At 31.5% G+C, this 23,057-nt stretch overlaps 1 protein-coding gene across 1 annotated transcript; it reads right to left on the bottom strand.

Moving 5' to 3' along the window:
* Positions 1-6,812: 6,812 nt before the first annotated feature.
* LOC136982443 (zinc finger protein 287-like) lies at positions 6,813-22,305 on the bottom strand. The gene is made up of 5 exons (XM_067278927.1): positions 22,290-22,305; positions 20,572-20,774; positions 10,326-10,601; positions 9,100-9,315; positions 6,813-7,130 (listed from the first exon to the last, which is right to left on the bottom strand). The coding sequence occupies exons 1-5, from the start codon at positions 22,303-22,305 to the stop codon at positions 6,813-6,815; spliced, it is 1,029 nt and encodes a 342-aa protein (XP_067135028.1).
* Between the last annotated feature and the right edge of the window lie 752 nt (positions 22,306-23,057).

Here is a 23,057-nt window from a genome sequence, read left to right as displayed (position 1 = left end):
ACGTTATAGAGTCATAGCAAACATTTATGCACAATATAAGTACTCTGAAGTTAGCTTCAATCTGTCATTAAGCAATATGGAGACATCCAAGATAAAAGCAAAAAAATATGTTAGAAATAGTGTTTTAATATGCTAAAAGAGAGCGACAGAACAGGATTACACGTAAGAGTATATGTGTTTAGTACAGATAGGCTTGTTCTAGCGTCTTGAGAAAGAGAGATCCTTACGCATTTTTAACAGAAGTTGCTAAATTTGGCGAAGGCACACGTACTGGGCTTCGAAATCCATATGGAAGAATCGTATAGGAAGAGATCGTTCCGTCGTAGAGTGGCCCATTCACACACGTTTCGATAAACGGGAGACAAGTCGTCTGTAAATGGTATAGGATTATAATTTGTAAATTCGGTGATGGGTTAGGATGCTCGACACCACTTCAACTTCAATAAAGCATTTTTACAAATAAAATTCTTTATTAAAGTAAAAAAATTGTCATTTCTTAATTTGAATCCATAGACCACGTGATGACTGTCGACAGAACATGGCGGAGATGACTTGTGTGTCGCTACTCTGATATATAGGTACAGTACTCTAGTAAAATCCATTCACCAAAGTTTCCTACTCGTTAATTTAAGGAAAAAAAAAATTGTACAAAATAAAAAAAACCAAACTAAAAATTTTCATTATTCCTCATATTTATCTGAATGGAAATTTTTGAAGAAAATTTGCATACGAAACCTTCAGTATGATAAGCGAAATCTACAATCCATTCTGAACACGCATGCCATCGAGCTTTCCGGAAGCGCCACCATATTCTATATCTACGGTAACATTAATTTTTTATTTATATAGATCAGTGATTCTCAATCACTGTGCTGTCTTTCGGAGAAAAGGCGAATTAAGGTCGTAATCTCCATATGAACCAGGAGGAGGGAGAAAGAAAGAACCACTGTGCTGCGGCACTTTAGTGTGCCGCCAAATTTTTAAAGTGTGCCGCCACTGAGAATATCCATGCATAAGCGACGTCAGACAAGTAGTTTAATCGGTTCTACCTTCCTAGAGCGCGTTAGAAAATTGTAACTGCCGGTAGCTACCAAGGCGTTTAGAAAATGTGATTTAAATAACCAATTGCGTTTAAAAATCACTGTTATGACGTCAGTGGTTGTCCTGCGGTATATATCGAAGTAACCGTTTGTGCCGCCAAACTTTTAAATTATTAAAAGTGTACCATGACGAAAAAAGCTTGAGAAGCACTGATATAGATTATACCTCGGAATGACACTGCTGCTGGGCCGGTGCTATCTCGTTGCATGTATTTTATTGCTCATTTTCATGTTTCTTGTTTATGTGAATTCAAAATAATCGTTTATTGTTTCTTACGGCAACGCAACACTGTCGAATGCCTTTTGAAGAGGTAACTGGCATCTATTTGACCCGCCCTGTCTCGTTAAGGAGGTAAGCAATAATTCATTTACTTGTAAACGATTTTTGTTTGTAGCCAGCAGTTAAAATGGCCGCTCTTGGAAAAGCGAGATTTGACGATTGAGTGAGAAAGATGTGATAAATTGTGCTGTGTGGAATTATTGTGATTGTGCCTGAAGTATTAATCGCATTAAATTTTTGAGGATACCGTTGTAATATACTCTGGATCCTGGTTCTTCGACATATATTTTGTTACTGTACGCTAATGAAGGAATGGATAAGGAATGAATTATTAATTTTAAATTTCGTAAAATTCGATCGGGTCTAGTGGATGGGGGCATTAGGGGGTTACTTAGAAGTTGGCTTTGTCAATAAGGTCCTACAAGGGGGTAGCAATACGTTTAATAATAATCGAATTATAAGGGTTTAAAATTTTTACTATAGAGATTAACTGGGAAATTTTTGACAGTCATAACGGACTTTAACGGTTTTATAACGTTCTTTAACAAATTTTTCAACGGATGTAATAGATATTCTATATTAATCATTGCACCTGCAACTCAAATTTTGATTGTTAAGGGTTTAATTGTAAAAATGGATGTAATTTAATTCATAGTATAACGGAACTTGATTATTTTAACGATGCTTTTTAATAAGTTTCATTACTTTATTGCATTTGAATGTAATATTTCTACTCTCTCGCGTTAATTGTCAGGTAATTAAGTTATTGGACAATATAATAGTAAGTTTTAAATAAAATTGGTGTGTAATTATTTTACATCATCACATGTATAAACATTGGGTTGCTTTTCTTTTGGCAATGAAACATATTAAGTGTTCGTCAGATAGACTGGAGGTAATTGACAAACTGCTATTAAATGAGGATCCACAGTCTTCGCCCCCAACACCACAAGATTCCCTTAAATTAGACAACAGAAAGGCAAAAGAGAATGCAGAAGAGTCAATATTGAGAGAAGCCAGAAATCTATTAAGTCGTGTAATGAAAATATGTCCTGAATTAAGTAATAATTCCGTTTGCAAAAGGAATACAGTAGAAATTAGACAAAGTATTGAACGAATATTTGGATGCTTAAATCATCCATATGGGATTATTAGAAAACTTAAAACAATCAAAAGCAAATAAGCTTAAGTGCAAGCCTCGTTTTCCCCTTTTCCTTCATACTTCTCTCTTCAGAACCTTTCCTTCAACCTTTTCTTCACCCCTTTTTCTCGCCCCTATTCAGGCCAGGAAATATATTTATTTATTTATTCTTTTCGTTCGAATAAAATCAAGTTGTAATGTCTTCGGATGAAAAGCATGTCAGGCATATGATGACCTTTATCCGAAGACATCACATCTAGTTTGAATAAAATCAAGTTGTAAAGTAAACAGTTTACAGTAAGATTCTACATAAAGAATAAGATTCACATTATGTATTAAATTTCACATCTGTTGTAATTAAATGACACATTTGTTTTAAGATATAAATAATTTTTATCTTATTAGATAGTATTTACGTATTTTATATATTTCCATAAACTAATAACCTAGCGAAGCTAAGAAGACTGGCAAACTAATAGAACGGAAAGGTTGACTGAACCGACCATCGTGTCCTCAAGCGGACGCCGCGTGAAAACTACCGTCACGAACATGGCGTGTTAGAACTACGATAATGGTTCGTAAGCAAAACGATGCCGGATTTATTCATATTGTATTTTTTTTAAATACTATGAAGTTTTAATGTATTTGCAGTTCTCAAGTAAACTGAAAACTTGTAAAAAAAAACTTGTAAATAAAATACTTGTCTTAAAAAAAAATATTTTACTTAATATTGTACAGATTATACAAATGCAAAAATATTTTAAAACTTAAATAATTATATCGAAATGATAGGCAGATTCTTTTCTGTATCACGATTGTAATGACATTGTAATTAACAAGGCAAATGCCTTGTTACTTACAATGTCATTACAATCACCAGTTCCAATTAATTACACCAGTTCCAATTACTCAAAACTTTACAAAATTTTGAGTAATTGGAACTGGTGAAGTTTTGAGTAATTGGAATTGAGTAATTTGAGGTGGAAATTGAAGTGACCTTTGTTGTAGTAGATATTGTCTGATGTAAAAATATTGTAGCATAATATAAACGCATTCGTATATACAATTTTACCAGTAAATCTTGAAAGTCTTCGCAGACGTTTATTTTCATAGAAAAGTTGTTTAGTTCTATTGTCCTTAAAATGTGACACAATTCCTTTTTTATGCATATTCGCATTAAACTCTTGCACAAAAGTAGTTTCACAATGTGACATGAACTGTAAGACTTTATCGCGAGGTGAAATTAAACTTCCAAAATCTCCTTTTTTAGCGTATATGATTTAAAATGGGTAAATATCTGATGAGAAGAAGACAGCAAAGGGTTTTGTGAACCTGTTAAACAAAAGCTACATAAGTGAATCTTGTAAGCTTTCTTCAAAACACACCTTGTAATGTAGGACAAAACACATTTCTCAGGTAAATTTCGTCTTGAGAAGAAGCTGGCAACAGCAAGGAATTGTTACATTGTATTACTTCAATATTTGCAGAAAGTTCCGGAGCTTCTAAATTAATAGGTAGAGTAATAGTTTCTGAATTTATAGGAATATTTAGGTCTCCTGAATCTACAGGAAATTCCTCAGCTTCTACTTTAAAACAACATTCTTTAAACTGAAAGAGAATTTGCCCAGTTTTTTTTTGTGCAAGTTTTGGTTTCTTTAGCAAATCAGAACGAGGTGTCGGTGGTTTTCTTTTTCCAGTCAGTAATTTTGTAGAGTTTGGTATATTGAAAATTGTTGGGACTGCATTCCAAACTAATTTCTTCTTTGCCGAATTCATAAATTTGTTTTTTTCAAAATGCTCAACACAAAGATAATTATTTTTATATAGCACTTCTGCTGTTTTATTTAGAAGATTTAGGTGTCGAGTGTTTTGAACCCAAAAGCGGCATCTGAAAAATAAATAAAATGGAGCTGCATATGAATGGATAGTATGACACTTTTAATTACAGTAGAGCATCGATTCTCCGACCTCCGATTAACCGACTTATCGGTTAACCGACCGCGTTCTAGTAGGCAAATTCAAATGTCCGCTAGTGATGTGGCGCTACAATATTTAGTTATGTCTTGGCTACTTTAATACTATTTTTGTTAAATTTTTGCATGTTTTAGCTGGCAGCACTGGCTTGACCATGAAAGGGAGGCTAGTATTTAAACCAGGCCTAATACACTATACTAATAATGTATTTTTTCATACTTTTCGGTTATCCGACTTTTCAGTTATCCGACCAACAAGAGTCCCCAATTGAGTCGGATAATCGATGCTCTACTGTAATTGCAGGCAATTTAGAAGGTATACTGGTTTCTTCCAACGAGTGACAGTACCTTAAACCTGGTTAAAGTTTACCTAAATAGTCCCGATGGCTTGCGCTTCCGACTGTTCGTGCTCTTGACAAACTCGAGCCGAAGATTAATTAACATCACTTGTTATTGATTCACGCTAGTTCTTGAACTAAAAAAAAATGGAAACATCTACCAAAAATGTAGTACTAACCTAACCAAAGCGCCGACATTGGGACTACGAAAATAAACTTAAACCTTAAGCCTAACGTCATTCATGAACAAAAACATGATCTTACCGGTCTTTTTCTTTAGAAAATCTAAAGAAGGACAGATGATGATGTTTCCCTGGAGCATTTGAGCAATTAACAGCTGAACAATAATTAACTCCTGCAGTCATCCAAGATCTTGAATTCATTTTCTACTTCTACCACACGTATTCACAGCATAAACGAAGTTAAATTTAAGTAGTTTTCACGCGGCGGTCACAGAGTGGCGCTAGCAGCAAGTATCTGCGTAAGGGTTAATGCGCGGAACAAGTTCGCCCATAGAACTTGCCAGTCTTGCCATAATTAGTGTATGGTCATTCCGAGGTGTAATCTATATCAGTGCTTCTCAAGCTTTTCTCGTCATGGTACACTTTTAATAATTTAAAAGTTTGGCGGCACAGACGGTTACTTCGGTATATACCGCAGGACAACCAGTGACGTCATAACAGTGATTTTTAAACGCAATTGGTTATTTTCTACACCTTTTCTACATTTTCTAAACGCCTTGGTAGCTACCAGCAGTTACAATTTCCTAACGCGCTTTAGGAAGGTAGAACCGATTAACGTAGATATCGAATATGGCGGCGCTTCGGAAAAGCTCGACGGCATGCGTGTTTAGAAATGGATTGAAGATTTCGCTTATCAAACTGAAGGTTTCGTATGCAAATTTTCTTAAAAAATTTCCATTCAGAAAAATATGAGGAATAATAAAAATTTTGAGTTTGGTTTTTTTTTATTTTGTACAATTTTCTTTTTTTTTTTAAATCAACGAGTAGGAAACTTTGGTCAATGGATTTTACTAGAGTACCTATATATCAAAGTAGCGAAAAACGAGTCATCGCCGCCATGTTCTGTCGACAGTCATCACGTGGTCTATGGATTCAAATTAAGAAATGACAATTTTTTTACTTTAATAAAGCATTTTATTCGTAAAAATGCTTTGATAAAGTTGAAGTGGTGTCGAGCATCCTAACCCATCACCGAATTTACAAATTATAATCCTATACACCATTTGCAGCCGACTTGTCTCCCGTTTATCGAAACGTGTGTGAATGAGCCACTCAACCACGGAACGATCTCTTCTTATACGATTCTTCCATATAGATTTCGAAGCTCAGTACGTGTGCCTTCGCCAAAGTTAGCAACTTCTGTTAGGATTGCGTAAGGATCTCACTTTCTCAAGACGCTAGAACAAGCCTATCTGTACCAAACACATATACTCTCACGTGTGATCCTGTTCTATCGCTCTGTTTTAGCATATTAAAACAGTGTTTCTAACATATTTTTTTACTTTTATATTGGATGTTTCCATATTGCTCAATGACAGATTGAAGCTAACATCAGAGTACTAATATTGTGCATAAATGTTTGCTATGACTCTATAACGTTGGAAAATTATGCACTTCGTGTGTTTATGCACTATATTGGTGTTTATAAAAAAACAATATACAAGCTTTATGTAATTCCGAATTAGCTTATTTTTCTTCTTGATTTTGAAGAAATAATAAGTTCTAAACTTTATGAAAATTATGGAAATTTTTATTAGTAATTTATATTTGATTTAAAATCACTGCAATCTTGAATGTCAAATATCGTGTGTACTTTCGTCACTAAAATTTAAATGTCGAACAAATATAAAGTCTTCACTTGCCCATAACAACAGATTAAAATCGAAAGTTCCATAATCTCTGAAGAACAATGGTAAACTGCAAAGAATTTCAACGTTTTTAACATTGAAAATGTTCCTTAATGATGCTTTTTCATGTGTTTGTGCAAAGAAACTTCGTCGTCAAACTTGACTAGACACAAGACACATTCCAATTCATATCGATCGATTCTTACTTCTGAGAACAGATCGAAGCATGTCGATAATTCCACATCTGTTTCGAAAGTAGTGTCTTTGAGAATGTCTTCAGGATTGTGTGATATGTCGCTTGTCATTCCAGAAATGATTTCTTCACGTTCTTTTTGTGCTTCGTCGGAATCGATTGCTGCACTGAAACACGGATCATATTCTTTTCTTTTCCTTTCATGTATAGTGTCGTTAATATTGTCTTTTATATCCTGTAAATATACATTTCATAAAATTTAATATGTACTATCTACACATTCAAATTTGTTTTAAAAAACCAATTTGGATGTTATAATACAAAAAGTTTTTGAATGTGAATAAATAAAAAATTATTTACTACATCTGCTGAGTGTCAGTTGCTATGCACTTATTTAGGGATTACGTATTCGGTGCCATCCAAACAATTGGCGTGAAAACAATTTGTTACAGGCTGAGGAAATTATTGGGCTGCACTTTGAAAAAATATAGACCTATAAACTCCCACTATCGCTTGTTTGTCTATCTGTTCCTCGGTCTTTCTATAATTTCGAAAACGGAGTTAGATAAATGTACCACAAGACGACATATAAAAATCTTAGAAACAGGAAACCAGAAGAAATTGCAAAATTTCATGCATTTCTTTAATAAAATTAAATAAAATGTTGTTAATAAAATAATTGAAATATCTATAACCGTCAGGCAGATAATTGTAAGAGTTATTATCTACATCACAATTATAAATATTTTAATTAATTTAATTATACTTAGGGCTAAAAGCATTTTCTGTAATAGTTCTATACGAAGTGTTTAAAAATGCTGTTTAGAACATGTTATTTTATTACATTGGTTTATTTTTATTATACAACTTTTGTCACGGTGTCATGGAATCATTTTCCATTCACACACATTTAAAAGAAATGTCAGATGAAAATACTTAATTCTTTGAATTCATTGATGTATAAGGGTTATTTTTACATCTCAAAATGCATAATGATGAACAGAATCTTCTTTATTTCTTTACATGATTTATAAGTTTCGTGTCGTAAAGACCCAAAGTTGCCTTTTGTATTACATTTAATACAAATTGGAGTTGATGTTGTTTATAACTGATAATTAATGTATTATTATTTTGTTTTTGTAATGTTGAAATAATTAAGTTTTTTTCTGGTGTAATAAACTAATATCTTAATATAGTAGGACGTTTTAATTTCTCGAATATACAGTATTTATATATGATCGAGCACTGCCAGACATACATCACTTTATACTATTTTACTGTGAAATTAAAACATATAATTGTGTTCAAGCAGGTGAAACACTAGAGTAAATGAGACTAAATGATATATTTCTCAGAAATAAAAAGAGCAGAGAAGTAGATAGTGTAACGAACGAAATAATCATCATTCTCATCAGAGGAAAGTTTATAAGAGATGTGAAAATACATAATATTTTTTCTATGATTGATATAAATAGATGAAATATAGACATTTTAAAATTTAAACTCAATTCTAAACTTTTCACAATTTCAACGCCATTCAATAAGTCTGGCAATGAATATAATGCAAATCGGGAAGAAATCGAATAGAGTATTGTAAGTCACGAAAGGGAGAGGAGTGCAGGCGACCAGAATTCACAGGAATCTGATACGAGTATCAAACTCGACACGACGTCGTAAATACAAGGAAACGGAAAAACAGAATAAACCTTTGATAAATAATTTTAATGGAAAAAAAACGTGGAAAATACAATCGATAAAATTTCAAAATATGAGGACACAATAGCTTTAAAATAAATCTTGCGACGAGTTGCGTAATCTTTCCGGTTGTGATAAGATTTTATTTTAAAAATATGATTTTAATTATTAATATTGTTAAATCTATTACAGATAAAGGAATGCTGATAAATAAGAAAAAATTCATTGAAGTCATTTTGTCGATTGAGACACGCAATAGTCGTAAAATTTCGAAAGAGTGTGAAAGTGTGACAGGTTACAAAGCAGTCAAGATGCAGCCTGTTGTGGTGCAGCGACTTCTCGCTGATTATATTTTTCTACTTTTAAAATAAATTCAATTAATTTTTTCTTACTCCGAAATTTGTGTCAAATAACAAGCAGAGATTAATATTAATCATATAGTTATAGTTATATGCTAATAATAGAATATATACTTAAAATTCATTCCTAGAAAACATTTGTAAATTTACCTGGAAGCGAGTTTGTGTTTCCGCTTTCGGATGAAACTGTTTCTGGTGTGTCTTTAATTCAGATTCGAATGTAAATGTTTCGTTGCAAATATTACATAAAAATGGCCGGTCTCCGGTGTGAGTTCTCAAGTGACGTCTTAAAGCATAAGGATCGGATAAAATTGTTCCGCAAATATAACATTTACGGCTTGTGATCTTCGGGTCATCTGGTGAAAGCTAATTTCATAAAAATTTGTAAAATAATTATTAACAATACATTAAATCAGGCAATTCTTTATATGTTATATCTTAAGTTATAAATATGTTAATTCTATACTTTTTAGGAATGGCTTATGGGTAGTGTCTGTTCGACTTTAAAAAGGTTTTTAAGTTATGAATTGGCACACAGTAAAATGGAAAAATTGTTTTTACGAAAGACGCAAGCAAATAAATTAAGTCATAATTTTTAAAGAGTTTTGTAGATTAAAGAATAAAAAAATAATTACTATTATTTATGATTATTGTTGTTGTTGAAGTTGTTATAATTATGTTCCGCTTAGTTTCAGAACAGTTTAAAGTTTAATTGGTTTTTAAAATTAATAAAATGCTTTATATATTCAAATAAAATTATACAGTAATTTGATAAAGTATACAGTAATCTTTAAATCATAATATAATTTGTTAATATAATTAAAAAGAAAAAAGAACTCAAAATAACTTAATAACACTGTAAACAATAAAGCTCACGTTTCAAGTGTTTGTAGTTTCAGAAATGCAAATACAAAATTAGAAAATAACACGTTAAAGATGTATCTTGTCATGAATGGAAATATCAATTGTAAGAATGATAATTGCCAAAAATGATTTTTTTTATAATTTAAACTCGTGTTAATTCCAATTTTATATCATTTACGATTAAAATAGATCATTATTTATACCGATGAATTTATTACAGGTAACGTCTCTGCCATTTTTAAATAATTTTCAATAATAAATTGGCACAGAGTAAATAAGGAGAACAGTTTTGTATTCACAATTCACGAAAGAACAATAGTTATAATTACGGTAATTTATTAATATTATCATTTTAACAATGTTTTATGTAAATTAGCAGAATTTCATTGAGTTTGCTTGAAAAATAAACTAAATGTTTTATATAATAGTATAGAATTTTATTGAGTTTGTTTATTTTATAACTTTATTGCTTTGTGAATCGAAATATAAAAATAAAAATTTCTAATATTCACTCTAGATAAAATTTCTTTAGGATGACAGGCGAACAAGTGTCGTTCTAATGTAAATTTCCGTTTGAAGCTCCATTTACAGCCGTCGTAATTGCACTTGAATGGTCTTTCATCTGAATGCAATTCCATGTGCCGTCCTAAATAGCTTTTATTCGAAAAACAACGTTCGCAAAATTCGCATTTAAACGGCTTCTCGCCGGTGTGAATCCGCATGTGTATCAGTAAATAATCTTTTCTCCCAAATGCTTTATTGCACGTCGGGCATAGATGTTTTCCTTGCTGTTAAAAAATTACGTTTAGTAAAAATGAATAATTAGTGAAAATTGAAATAAAAATTATTTATAATGAAAATATTTATCGTACATTAAAATATTATGGTAAAATCTGTAATACGTACTCTAGGTACCATATGAAACTAAATTCGAAAGTGTCCTTTTAGTAATTTAAAAAAAAAAAAAAAAAAAAAAAAAAGATTCCAAATTGAAAGTGTTTGACAAAATGAAAGTTTTACTCACCATTTCTAATTTGAATTAATTTAATTTACATAATAAATGCTGTAACTTTACTCTCTTAAATTCAATGTATTAACTTCTTTGAAAATAAAAACAACAATGAACAGAAATAATGTTATAGAATTTTATTCTTGTCCGAGATTAAATAAATGCGCATGATTTAAACACAAGAATAATTGCAAATAGAGAGATATAATTGCATTTTATTTCTGTTTCTTCATACGGCTTTTGGCTGATTTCAGATATTTTACGTGTGACATTAATATTATTCGATGTAAAAAGTACGTTAAAAATTATATTTTATGCATTTTGACATTTTACTCTCTTCAAGTATCAAAAGAGTTATAGTTTTATTAATTTTAAATTTTTGTAGACATTCCCTTCGAAGTTATTTTATCGAAAGATTTATTTCCGAATTAATTCATGTACGTAATATTTAAAAATAAAAGATAACAAATCATTTTAATGTGAAATCAGTTACATTTATTTTGTTGAAAATAACCGAAAAAAAACGAAAAAATTTTATTTGAATTCCGTTTCCACAGAATGCAAGAATTGGGTTCCCCTGTTCCCAGACCAATTCGAGAATTTTTAGCTGGGTCTGAAATATGTTCGATTTCCCGCAAACACGAAAAAACTGCATCTGCATCTTGCACGTCACTTTCTCTTAACACTTCAATTCTTACGTAACTCTTCTGTTGTTAATGGAAGTGTTAGGCCTTAATTCTTTCTCTCCGTGGAAAGGAATTTCGAAAAATCCCTTCTTAGTATGAGTTCTCGTGACGTACCCTAACTGTGTACCAAATTTCAACATTCAACTCCTAAGCGTTTGGGCTCTGCGCTGATTATTTTAATTACTATTATTATTATCAACTCGTCTCGAATATATATATATATATAGATTCAGTTTTTTAAATAAGTCAGAAGTTTCAAATAATTTCAATAAGGTTGAAAAACAAATGACGTGTTCTCATTATTATCATAAGATATTCAGCTGCAAAGTACCATGTACGAGCTATTTCCGTGATCATCTGAAAACAGCCCATCATAAAATAATAATTATCAAGCAATCAAGACTAATCCATAAGCAAGAAATATCTGATACCGATTTATCTCCTGTTCTCGGATACAAACCAGCAATTTAAATTTTACGAAAAGAAGTAGTTTAACAAATTTTTTGAGAATTTGCTGCCATCGACGCATTGTCCATTAATAGTGTAACAACAATCTCGTTCGTATGAGAATTTTTGCAACAGCGGAGATATTTCTTACCACGAAACAACTCTAGAGTAATGGAACTTATTCATTCATTTTATGAAACTGCCAAATATGAAATTATAAAACAATTGAGTTGTATGAAGAAGGATGAAAAAAAAAGATTTCTATTGTGAAGCTAACGTGCTGTATGAAGACAAAGAGTCGAAAATAAGAGAAACAAAGCACGATGAATCTTATTTTCTTCGCTCTTTAAAAAACAAAATACAGAAAATAACAACAAACACCTTTCCCACCGACAATACACGAGAGCAAATACCGAATCTTGTACAACAAATTTTCCCGACAATATCACCTAAATTATAAAATTTAAACTAGTATACAAAACAAAAAAATAGCAAAAAAGAGGAAATATCAAGAATAGACAGGAAAGAGGGTACCCACGACTAGATGACAAATCTACCGGCCAGGATGTCACGGTGAAAAGGAGTTGACGAATACTTTCACTTTTTCTCACTTTCTAAACGGCAGTTCGGATTGTTCTTGTCTTTATCGTTTGGTCCTATGCGTACTCGAGAGGCTCCCCAAACACTCCTTCCAACTCGAGGTCCTGCTCCAGACTGACTCACGTGTTCCTCTCTCTCCCCTCAGGGCTGCACTCCCTGTTTTGTTTTCAGGTGTGACTCATCGAAATAACAAAGAAAGTGTAAGACAGATAGATACATTCCAGGAAGAATGGACAAATAGGTTAGAAAGAAAGGAATAAAGGAACGGAAAATATAAAATATAAAAATCGAGAAAATTATATATAAAAATATACTTTTGAAACATGGCGTTTAGCCACACTATAACTTTAGATGAATGGACTAGCACGAGATATAGCAGTTATTTGAAAGTCAACGTACATCATTTTGAAAAAGATTTTAATTTAGGATTAGTTTTTATAGCTAGTTCTTGTGATGCTAAGAGAATTTTAAAACTGGTTACGAAGAGGCTACAAAATTTTACTTGAATCGAGTAAACGATATAGTTTCAGCAAGAAATGATGGTGCTACTGTTATTAAAAGCTTGGCAAAATATTACGCATAATTAATCGACTATGCTATTCACCTGCCATACACTTGTAGATAATGATGTAGTATATAAAAATAAAACTTTGCTAAAGCTGATGTAAATATTACTAGCGAGGAATCAGGAAAATGACGAGTCTGAGGTTTCCGAGAATGACTATGACGTGTTGAGTTCTTTCGATATAGATAACTGTAGATTATCTGTGTTATAAACAACTGACAAATATGAAGAATCGATTTTCCAAATTAGAAAAATGAGCAGATTTTTAAAAAAATCTCTCGTAAGAAATAGCATCTTTCAGAATTGTGAAACAGAAAAATGAGATAAGATTCCATGTCATGAACTTTATTTTCTGTTTGTAATATTTTTATCCTTACACAAAAAAGGGCTTTCCGATTCAGAAAGAAGACGTCCGAGTGCAACGTTCTCTACTTGTAAAGAAGAACTGTCGTGTTATGACGGCGTTGTTGTAAAGCACACTTGTCTCGTTTCGTAAGAAATATTTGTGACGAATATAGCAAGGGCGTTTGGGAAAGTTGTCGGAGCGCATTACAGAATCAATGTTCTTGCCAAATTCAACAGCGACTACGTTAATTGACAATGTTTTACGTGTGAAATTCATCCGGGTGAAACTATAAAGACCCATTTAAACTATGTGGCGTTGTAAGTATGAGTTTTATATTTTCGGTACACCGAAACCTTCAATTAAACTGCTAAAACAAAAATATTAAGCTGATTCGACTCTTTCCGGCAAACGACAGGCAGAAGTCTACGTCGACATTTAAAAATCTACTGTGTCCGTTACCACTCGATTTTCACAAACTGCTATCATCGCCCGAACAACAGCCAAGTATTACGATAAAAGGCGCGATTCCGAGCACCCATTCAAGAATGCTTCATGCCGAGATGAAACGCCAGCAAAACGCAAAAATCAAACTTGACTAGAATAAGCTAAATGTCTACCAGACTATCCTTAATTAAAAGTGAACGTTGCAGAGTTTGGATTGCGAAACATCTATCGAAGGTGCGACACATGTTACTGTTGCTAATTTCCAACAAGGGACGGGATTTGTGGGCATGAATTTCCAAGGAAGTTGTACCAAATTCGTCATTTTGGTAAGCATTAGCTCACCAAAATGACGAATGGGTAAGAATGATGTAATTTGTTTCCAGTAAGCCGACTGTATTCACATTTAATAAAATACAAAAAATTATAAAATTACAGGCAACGCGGAAAGACTTATAACACCTGTTTTCCTAACTACCAGCGACACACAATCATCGTTTGCAGTCACGACATTTTATGATGGCAACCACTCGGCCAATCGTTGGAACGTTGGTGGCCGTCTGCGTCGAAAATAATTATTTATAATACTTTAAAAGTATTTTTATTGTTTCAAGAATTTTGCAGTCAAAGATCATTTGTCGGTTTTTCAAATTTGAAAAATATGAACGTTAGAAATTTTCGAATTAAACATCGCCGTATTCACTACCGTGTGTACTTCAGAATGAAAAAAGAAAAAGAAAAACATACTTAAGTACATAAAGTACGCAACACTTCCCTCGTTAATAATGATCGTACTTCTGTTTTCTTCCACAGACAGAAGTCGATATACAAGGTTCCTTACCTTTGGTATCCCACAACCCTTTGTTTCTTTCAAACCCGAGACTGGTGATTAGCAATAAACGGAATTACTTTTCATCAATCGTAAGTTATCGTGTATTTTCTGTTATTTGTATCCGAGTGTATATTATGTTGAAATCATTATATATTTAAAACGTGCATAAAATATTGAAAATCTACTTCTGAATCATCTTTATTAATTTATTCTCTATAAGAAAAAAATATTCTTCATGTCGTTCCTCAGACTTCTATGCTTTTAAAGTTATTTTAAATTTCAGGTACCGAAAGCACATTCCCGTTTGTTTTCTTTCATTGATCGATGAACGCTTATTGGAAGAAAACAATACAAACAGTAGACAGTCATTATCTTTATTCTTTTTTACTGAAATGAACTGGAAACAGAACAGTAAGCTCTCTTCTAACGGTTTCAATCTTGAAAATTCGTCTTATAGATGAAACTTTTTGTCTGCAAAACATATTCATCGGTTCTCTCGTGTTTTCGTGTATAAGACAAAAAACGAATGGAAGTTCCGGAATTCAATGTATATCTACGATTTATTATATTTCACCAATCTAGAACGTATTGTACCATTTAAACTTCACTAAGTGTTAAGTTTTTTTCTTTTTTCTATTTTCTGACTCGAGTTCTTAAATTCACCTAAATAAAATATAAGTAGATTTGTACTTATCTCAAGGTATTTTTACATTCACGATTTTCAAGTAACTTAAAAGTATTAGTTATATTTTAAAAAATGAGTTTTGTGACGAAAACTTTAAAACGAGATAATAGCAAGGAAAGTAACATCTTTGTGAAATACAGTATTATTTGGTGTAATTGTTTCTAAACAACGCGTATCGAAACACTCCAAATTATGTACTAAACTTTGCTTGAAAAAATTTTTCAAGCAAACATTTATTTTTTGATAAATTAAAATTTTATACCAAAAAGCACCATTTCATCACTCGGAATCCTTTTGAGATATGTCCATTATCTCCTTAACATCTCCCGATCCGATGGTTCGATTTCTTTTGAAAATTTCAATAGACATCTCCTCTAACACAAACCTCACTACAAATTTTGAATAATCTTCGACAAAAGCACTGGAATTATTAAGCTTCAAATTAGATAAGCAGAATAGCGCCATTCATTTACAGTTACGTCTATACACCCAAAAAAGAAAACAAATACCGTATTTACTCGCATATAAGACAAGGTTTTTATTTATTTATCACATTTTCAAATTCCTTGGTCGCCCTATACGCGCAAGAGAAAGATTCTTTGCGTTTTTGCAAATAATTCTTTTGAACCGTGTATTTAAAACCAAATGCTTACCCTCTCGTATTTAAAACAAAAGTATTTTATCTGGATCGTTTCAATCGTTCTTCTATATTGTCAGAAGTAAAGATGACTAGCAGTAGGAAAAGCAATGCTTCGGAATTGAAATTCAATTTGAAATTCCAAAATCACACGAGAGCCCGATATAAGTTTTAATCCATTCCCACGTGAAAAACAGATGATTATTCGGAAATTTCAACTTCAAAAAATTCGTAAGTGTAATCGACAGAGAGTGGATTCGCCTATTAAGAATTGGCAAAAAAGTTTCCCGATCGTCCAGCTTTGCATGAACACATTATGTCATTTTATAAGATTTTTTCTTAAAGTTTCAAATGCCGATAATTTTTTCTGGACAATGTCTGCATTTACGTGCATTTGCCATTTTATTTATAATTCAACGAAATTAAATTAAATTGTATTAATAAATCTAATTTTTAATATTTTGATCATTAAAGGCACACCTCGTCCTATATGAGAGGTCGTCTTATATGCGAGAAAATTACGGTATTTTGCATTGTAAAACGTTTCAAATGTCTTTGGAGTGGAATAGTTTTAAAATCTTGAAAGGACATTTTTGACCGATTAATATACTTTCCTGCTGTTATATACAGTATAAGAGAAATACGCCCTTTCTAGTAGTCAGACAAAATTTAATGTCTCGGATTGAGACTAAATTTAAATAACAAAATTTAGCAAAGTAGCTTCCGTATAAGAGGAATCGCTGTCTGCATAATACAAAACATTTAAAAACAATTTCACTGGCCAATTGGCCAGTGTTCATAAAAACGATTCGAATTGAAAAAAATATTAAAACAATTATGACAAACAAATATTTCACCGAAAAAGGGCATTAAAAAACAAATTTTTCAAGCTCATTTGCAAATATTCATTTTCCATGCCATGAGATATATGAACAGAAAACTTATTACAAAAAAGATAGTAGTAACCACACGCGAACACACATATTGTCTGCAAATTCTATAGAAAAAGATTTATACTAATACTGAAGACTGCGTGACTAACAACAATTAAAGGAAGCAAAATTAAAACAGTGTATTCGATTATTTTGAGATTAACTGGCAAAATATTCGTAATCTATTTTTGATCACATCGTGATACTTTAGGAGATAGGAAAAATAACAGGATAGAAAGTATTAATAAGAAATTACCCATGTAGACACGCGCTTTTCAAAAATGACTCAATCATTTCAAGGAATGGCTCTTCTTACCACTACATTCGGAACCGAACAGGATAAAATGGCTACTACAGCATTCTTTAAGTAACATCAAAACTGCACTGCTTGAGTACCGCGGAACAATTATCTTCTTGTAAATAACTTCATTTAAATTAGTTTCCGCAACATTTTCTTTGCTTTCACAAGTGAAGATAATAGAAATGAACAAAGAAAATAAAATAGGCGTTACAGCATTATCATCTGGAATCTTTCATGTAACTATAAAGACAACCAGTCGTTTTTTTATTCTTTTTATACACGCACGTCACTTCCTTGTCATTACATTCTAAAAGTAAAATATATGGAATAGATTTGTTCTCTGTAGATTTATATGCGGAACGACCGAGTCGTGATTACTACGCCAAAATGTGTCGATCGTTTCCTGAAGTGCAGATACAGCCTTGAGTTTTGACAAATGTCTTTTGCTTGATAATCCCAAAGCTTCGATCGAGTGTACCACCCTGCGAATCCACGGATAAATTTTTAACAGGCATGAGAAATTAAGATTGTTTTCCAAAAAAGCCAATTCACTTGCAATTTTTTTTTCAGACAAAACTTGGTATTGTTTTCGAACATACCAGTTTTTTCTGACTTTGTTACAAAAACTGAAGTCATTCTTGGAAAATGCCATAAAATGTCAATTGAGTACTGATATGATGAAACCAGAAGTTGAAGATGGTAAGTGCTACCAAATGTAGAGTTTCTGGATTATTAACTGTCATACCATCATCTATTTGGCCTAAATGGTCAGTAAGTAACGTTGTGTGCAGCGATCTCTTCATTCCTCTCTTTTATAGTAAACGTTCACTATTTGAATTAGTGCTTTCGACTCAGTGGATTTTTTAACTCTGTCAAATGGCGACTAAAAGGGAATTTTTTTATGCAAATCCATTATGGGTTTAGCTAGACGCATAATGGAGGTGTAACAATGCGTTGGAATACAACAAAAGTGTACATGTTCGCGATGGTACTGGTTAAACACAAATGTAGTTGCTTTGTCAAATTACCACTCTACTTCACTTCAAATATTAAAAATTACATCTGGTTACACAAATTACATCATAATCATTGCAACAACATTACTGACAGTTAATACTCAATAGACTACATCTTATTTACTTATTCGGGAGCATCTGTCAGTGCTGTGTCTTCGTTACTAACTTATTTTTTTTTTTATAGGTAAGCAATTTGCTTTCTTTTTTTTTGGTTGGTTGTTTTATTTTTATTCTTTTGGTTGTTTGTATTTTATTGACAGATGCTCTTAAACTTTATCTTTAAACTTTAACTAGTAATTACATTTGATTTTTAAATCTTAATTTATATTCAAATTGTTATTTATTTAATTTATTATTGTAATACAGTATATATATATAATCGAGACGAGTTCATAATAATAAAAATCAGCGCAGAGCCCAAACGGTTTGGAGTTAAAAGTTGAAATTTGGTACACAGTTAGGGTACGTCACGAAAACGCACAATAAAAAGAGAATTTTCGAAATTTTTTCCCACGGGAAAGAGGGACTGATTAAGGCTTAACACTTCCATCAATAATAGAAGTGTTACGTAACAATGGAAGTGTTAAGAGAAAGTGATGTGCAAGATGTAGGTGCAGTTTTTTTCGTTTTTGTGGAAAATCCAACATATTTTTAGACCCACCTAAAACTAATTAGTGTAGATACAAAGGGACCGAATTCTTGCATTTTGTGAAAACGGGTAAGGTAATATTCTTAATCTTCGGTATCGTTACTTTTGCCCGAGCGACGGCGGGCCCACCCGCTAGTAATATATAATTTTGTTTGTTATCTTATGTTCATTGTATCTAAGTGTTTTGTTTTTTGGAAGATGGTTTTGCTCCTCGCATCAAGGAGTGTATTCAGTATGGGTAATAATAAATAAGTAAATATTTACTTATTCAAAAATATATTAATTTTATATTATTATCATTTTTACATGTTTGAGATTCTGTTCTCGAAAAATTTAAGATAATGCTTCAAGAAATAGCATTGCTTACCTGAAATAGGGTTTTAGGTTTATCTAACTGAAGTCCAAAGTAGTAGTCAAATGAGTGGCACTAATCACAAAAATTTCCCATAGGATAACATGTATGGGCAGCACTAATCACAAAATTCTCGTAGGATAACATGTATGACACATTCCAATCACAAAATTGTCGAGTAAATAATTTTTTAAAGTATTTTGTTAAGTTAATATAAGGTAGTTGATATAAAATTAAGTAAATTATTTTTATCAAGTTGAAATAATTTAACACTGAAATTATTTTGAAAGATTTTTATTTTTACTTTGTATTACAGAGTTAATAATTGTATCTTTCAGTTTTTCTAAACAGAGACATATTTCTGACATTAGGTATAGGAAAAAATTTTCGCGATTGCTAACAATGTATTCCTTAGTTAAATTTTGATATTTTATAATGTAAGACCAAGAAAGTTTAGTTTGGAACGCGTCGATGAAGTCTTGATCGAGTTTTTGATAACGAGAAACAAAAATCCAATTTAAGTGATCTTTTATTTTACGTAAAGTTGATGTTTTTAATTGTTGGTGTTTTAATAGTTTTTTTATATCAAATTTATGTATGAAGAGGATAATAAAATCATCTGAGAGAGTTTGAAATTCAGCGACTTTGTTCCAATCAAGATGGTCTACATAATTTGTAAGGAAAAGATCATTTAATTGTTGATATTGGCAAATGAAATCCCATTTTGCGTAATTAAGATGGGTTGAAATAAATGTGGTTGAAAATTTGTAATTTTTCCATATGTGTTTCCAATCTAATTTATTCGCGAATTCCGAAATAAATTGGAGAAATAAATCGCTTCGTTGGCTAATTGTGTCCCAGTCTTGAAATTGTATTATTGTGTATTCGTCTGTAAAAGATGAGAAAATTTTCCAGTCAATTGCGGGTGGTTCTTTGTCTACAAAGAAATAAACATTTTAATATTATTTGCTGCTTTATTTGAGTACAAAAATGGAATGAGTACAAAAATAATTGAGTATATTACAATCACCAATATATATTAAGAAAAATTGAGTATATTACAATCACCTAAGACAAAAATAATTAAGTATATTACAATCACCAATATATGAGTACAAAAATAATTGAGTATATACCTAAACCATTACAATTTACTTTTTGTCTCCAGAATCGGATAAGCTAGAGGTTTCTGAATTATCATCATCATTTTTTTCACGAGTCTTCAGAATTGAGAATTTCGTCACAGTCATCAAATCTCACTTTCTGAGAATAACTATATTCGCCAAACCCCATTTCACTTCTATCGCTGTCATTTAACGATTCCTTTTCCAAAAAAGTTGGATGCATTATTTTCTCGAATATTATTTGGGCTATTGGCGATCCAGGTGCAAAAATTACAGTTTCAGGTCCAAAGTTATACATCATTACACCGATGTTTCCGTGATAATCGGAGTCAATAACTCCTGCATTTATTATTATATTATTTAACGATAATAATGATTTTGGAGCAATTCTAGCATAGCAGTTATTGTTTGACATTTTAATGGCAAGGTCTACGAATACTACTTTAAGTTCATTGGGTTTAAGATCAAAGCAGTTAACACATAAAATATCATAACCAGCCGCCCCTGCCGAACTTTTTTTCGGGATTTTTGCAGTTTCGGATAATTTTTTAAAATATACAATTTCTAAAAATAAAATATGTAATTATTACATTTTATACAATCACAATTTATAAAATATTTGTTAAATGTTGGTAATGTTATTTTATCATTAATTATAAAAAATTTACACTTATATGTTTTATTATTCGGTAATTTTAGAGATTCCGCTTTAATACATGCTTGTTTTAAACAAGGGTAAGTTTTACTACATATACTGTGTATTACATAAGTATATTTTCTTTTGTATACTATTAAAAAGCCATATTGTGGAGATGATGATGATAGATCTGTAAATTAAAAGTAGAAACTGTAGTGACCAAATGATAGCACGTCTATTCTATTATCTAAAAGGGAGAAAGTAAAATTTTATTTTGTAGATATGTTGTTACTACATGATTTTTGCTTTTAATTCCATACTGTTGGTGTCTTAATAATTCTGTATTAAACAAAACTTCGATTTTTGGGAAGAATAATGTCCCCGCAGCCGCCACTTTCATTTTTATATATTCCAATATTAATATCTATGAATATAATTTCTTTTAGCATCCATCCTAATCCATACTTAATAAATTCGTCGATATAATTTAGAATTGTATCGAAAGCATTAGTTAATTTATCATTAATCATATACCAGGACAAAATATGCTCAACACGGCTGGAAAAATATACATCTTGATATTCAGCAATATCATCATCTTTATATTTTAAAAATTTAGTTTTTAAATTTATCAAGAATTTCCTTCTACACACAAAATTATCGTTAGCTAAAATATTATAAACAGTTGGCGTTATTTTTTCAAAAAAGACTGCAGGATCAATATTTTCTGAGATTAGCGATCTGTAAGTTTTCAAGTATCCTTTGAAAGCTCGCTTCCTAATAATAAAATTATACATATTGCACCGTAGACCTTTTTAAAACATTAAACATTTTCCTGCAAATGTTCATTCATCGCATCGAAGGCTTTCTTATAAAATTTAAAGTCATTCACATTTATATTATATTTAGTAGGGGCGTAATTTCCTTTCATTTTTGTTAACGAAACGTACCAATTCGATTTGAATGGAACTACCTCCATAATGTCGTTATTACATACTTTGATTTTAAATGGACGAATTTTCAAATTTTTATCTATAGAGAAGTCTAAGTCAAACTTTTGCTTTTTCAGCTCATCTTCGACATTTTTAGATTTGGACGTTCTTTTTTTACTAGCATTCTGTTTGATATTTAAATCAAAATCATCTAAATAAATATATTTACTTTTTTCAGGATTTTTTTAATTACAATTAATTTTTAATAAGTAAAATAATACTTACCGCCGTCGGAACTCATGATTGCTTCGTAGAAGTGGACTTGTAGTTGGTTCGTAGGAGATGAGATGCGTCTCTCGGTCAATTCGCGTCTTTATATAGTGCAATTCAAGGTCCGACATGTCAAAATTGGCCTAATTTAACTTGAAAAATTATTATTTTCGGCCGGCCAATTCCGAGAAATTGACGCGCGCATATCATCTTACCTGCATGCAACCTTGTGGATCAAACGTGCCGACAATTTAATAAGAAATCAGAGATAAATATCTGTCATGTTAGCTTGAAAAATAATTATTTTTGGCTAGATTAAATCAGTTTTATTTTGTATAGGTTTTCTGATAACTGTGTGTATATTTTGTGAAAAAATAAAAAACAAATTTTTACATTTTAAATATTTTTATTCATTGAATTACAACATTGATTACAGTAAGCGGCTTAGCCAAATAAAAATTGTTAGATATAAATCGCGTGACAAATTGATCGTTGGAATATGTGTCTGTCATACTTAATTCTTTTAAACATTGGTTTCTGTTTATTTTATATAGAAAATACAAACAAAAATATCCACAATTCATAGAATATAACCCCTGATGGACAATATTATTGAAACAATATTTTTCGGAGTTTCGTTCGATAAAATTAATAATTTTCGGTTTTGTCGGCTTAATTCCGTAACTGTCGTAGTAAAAGCAGGTTTTTCCGTCAAAGAATGCCGCTATCCAGTGGCTACCGGGTTTGTTTCTTTCGTCTAAATTAATTATAAATGATTTATAC

Source organism: Centruroides vittatus, unplaced genomic scaffold, assembly GCF_030686945.1.
Source record: "Centruroides vittatus isolate TY-2023 unplaced genomic scaffold, ASM3068694v2 contig_832, whole genome shotgun sequence".
Classification (NCBI taxonomy): Eukaryota; Metazoa; Arthropoda; class Arachnida; order Scorpiones; family Buthidae; genus Centruroides; species Centruroides vittatus.
The sequence above is the reverse complement of the archived record's forward strand: the minus strand, read 5'-3'. Positions and strand labels throughout refer to the sequence as shown.

What these genes read in the sequence shown, in the direction of transcription:
- LOC136982443 (XM_067278927.1), bottom strand. An exon ending in AATATAGTTATTCTCAGAAA is followed by an intron (nt 10,602 to 20,571) that starts GTGAGATTTGAT and finishes ATTTTTTAACAG; the next exon opens with CAAGGAAAACATCTATGCCC. An exon ending in CTAAAGAAATTTTATCTAGA is followed by an intron (nt 9,316 to 10,325) that starts GTGAATATTAGA and finishes TTATGAAATTAG; the next exon opens with CTTTCACCAGATGACCCGAA.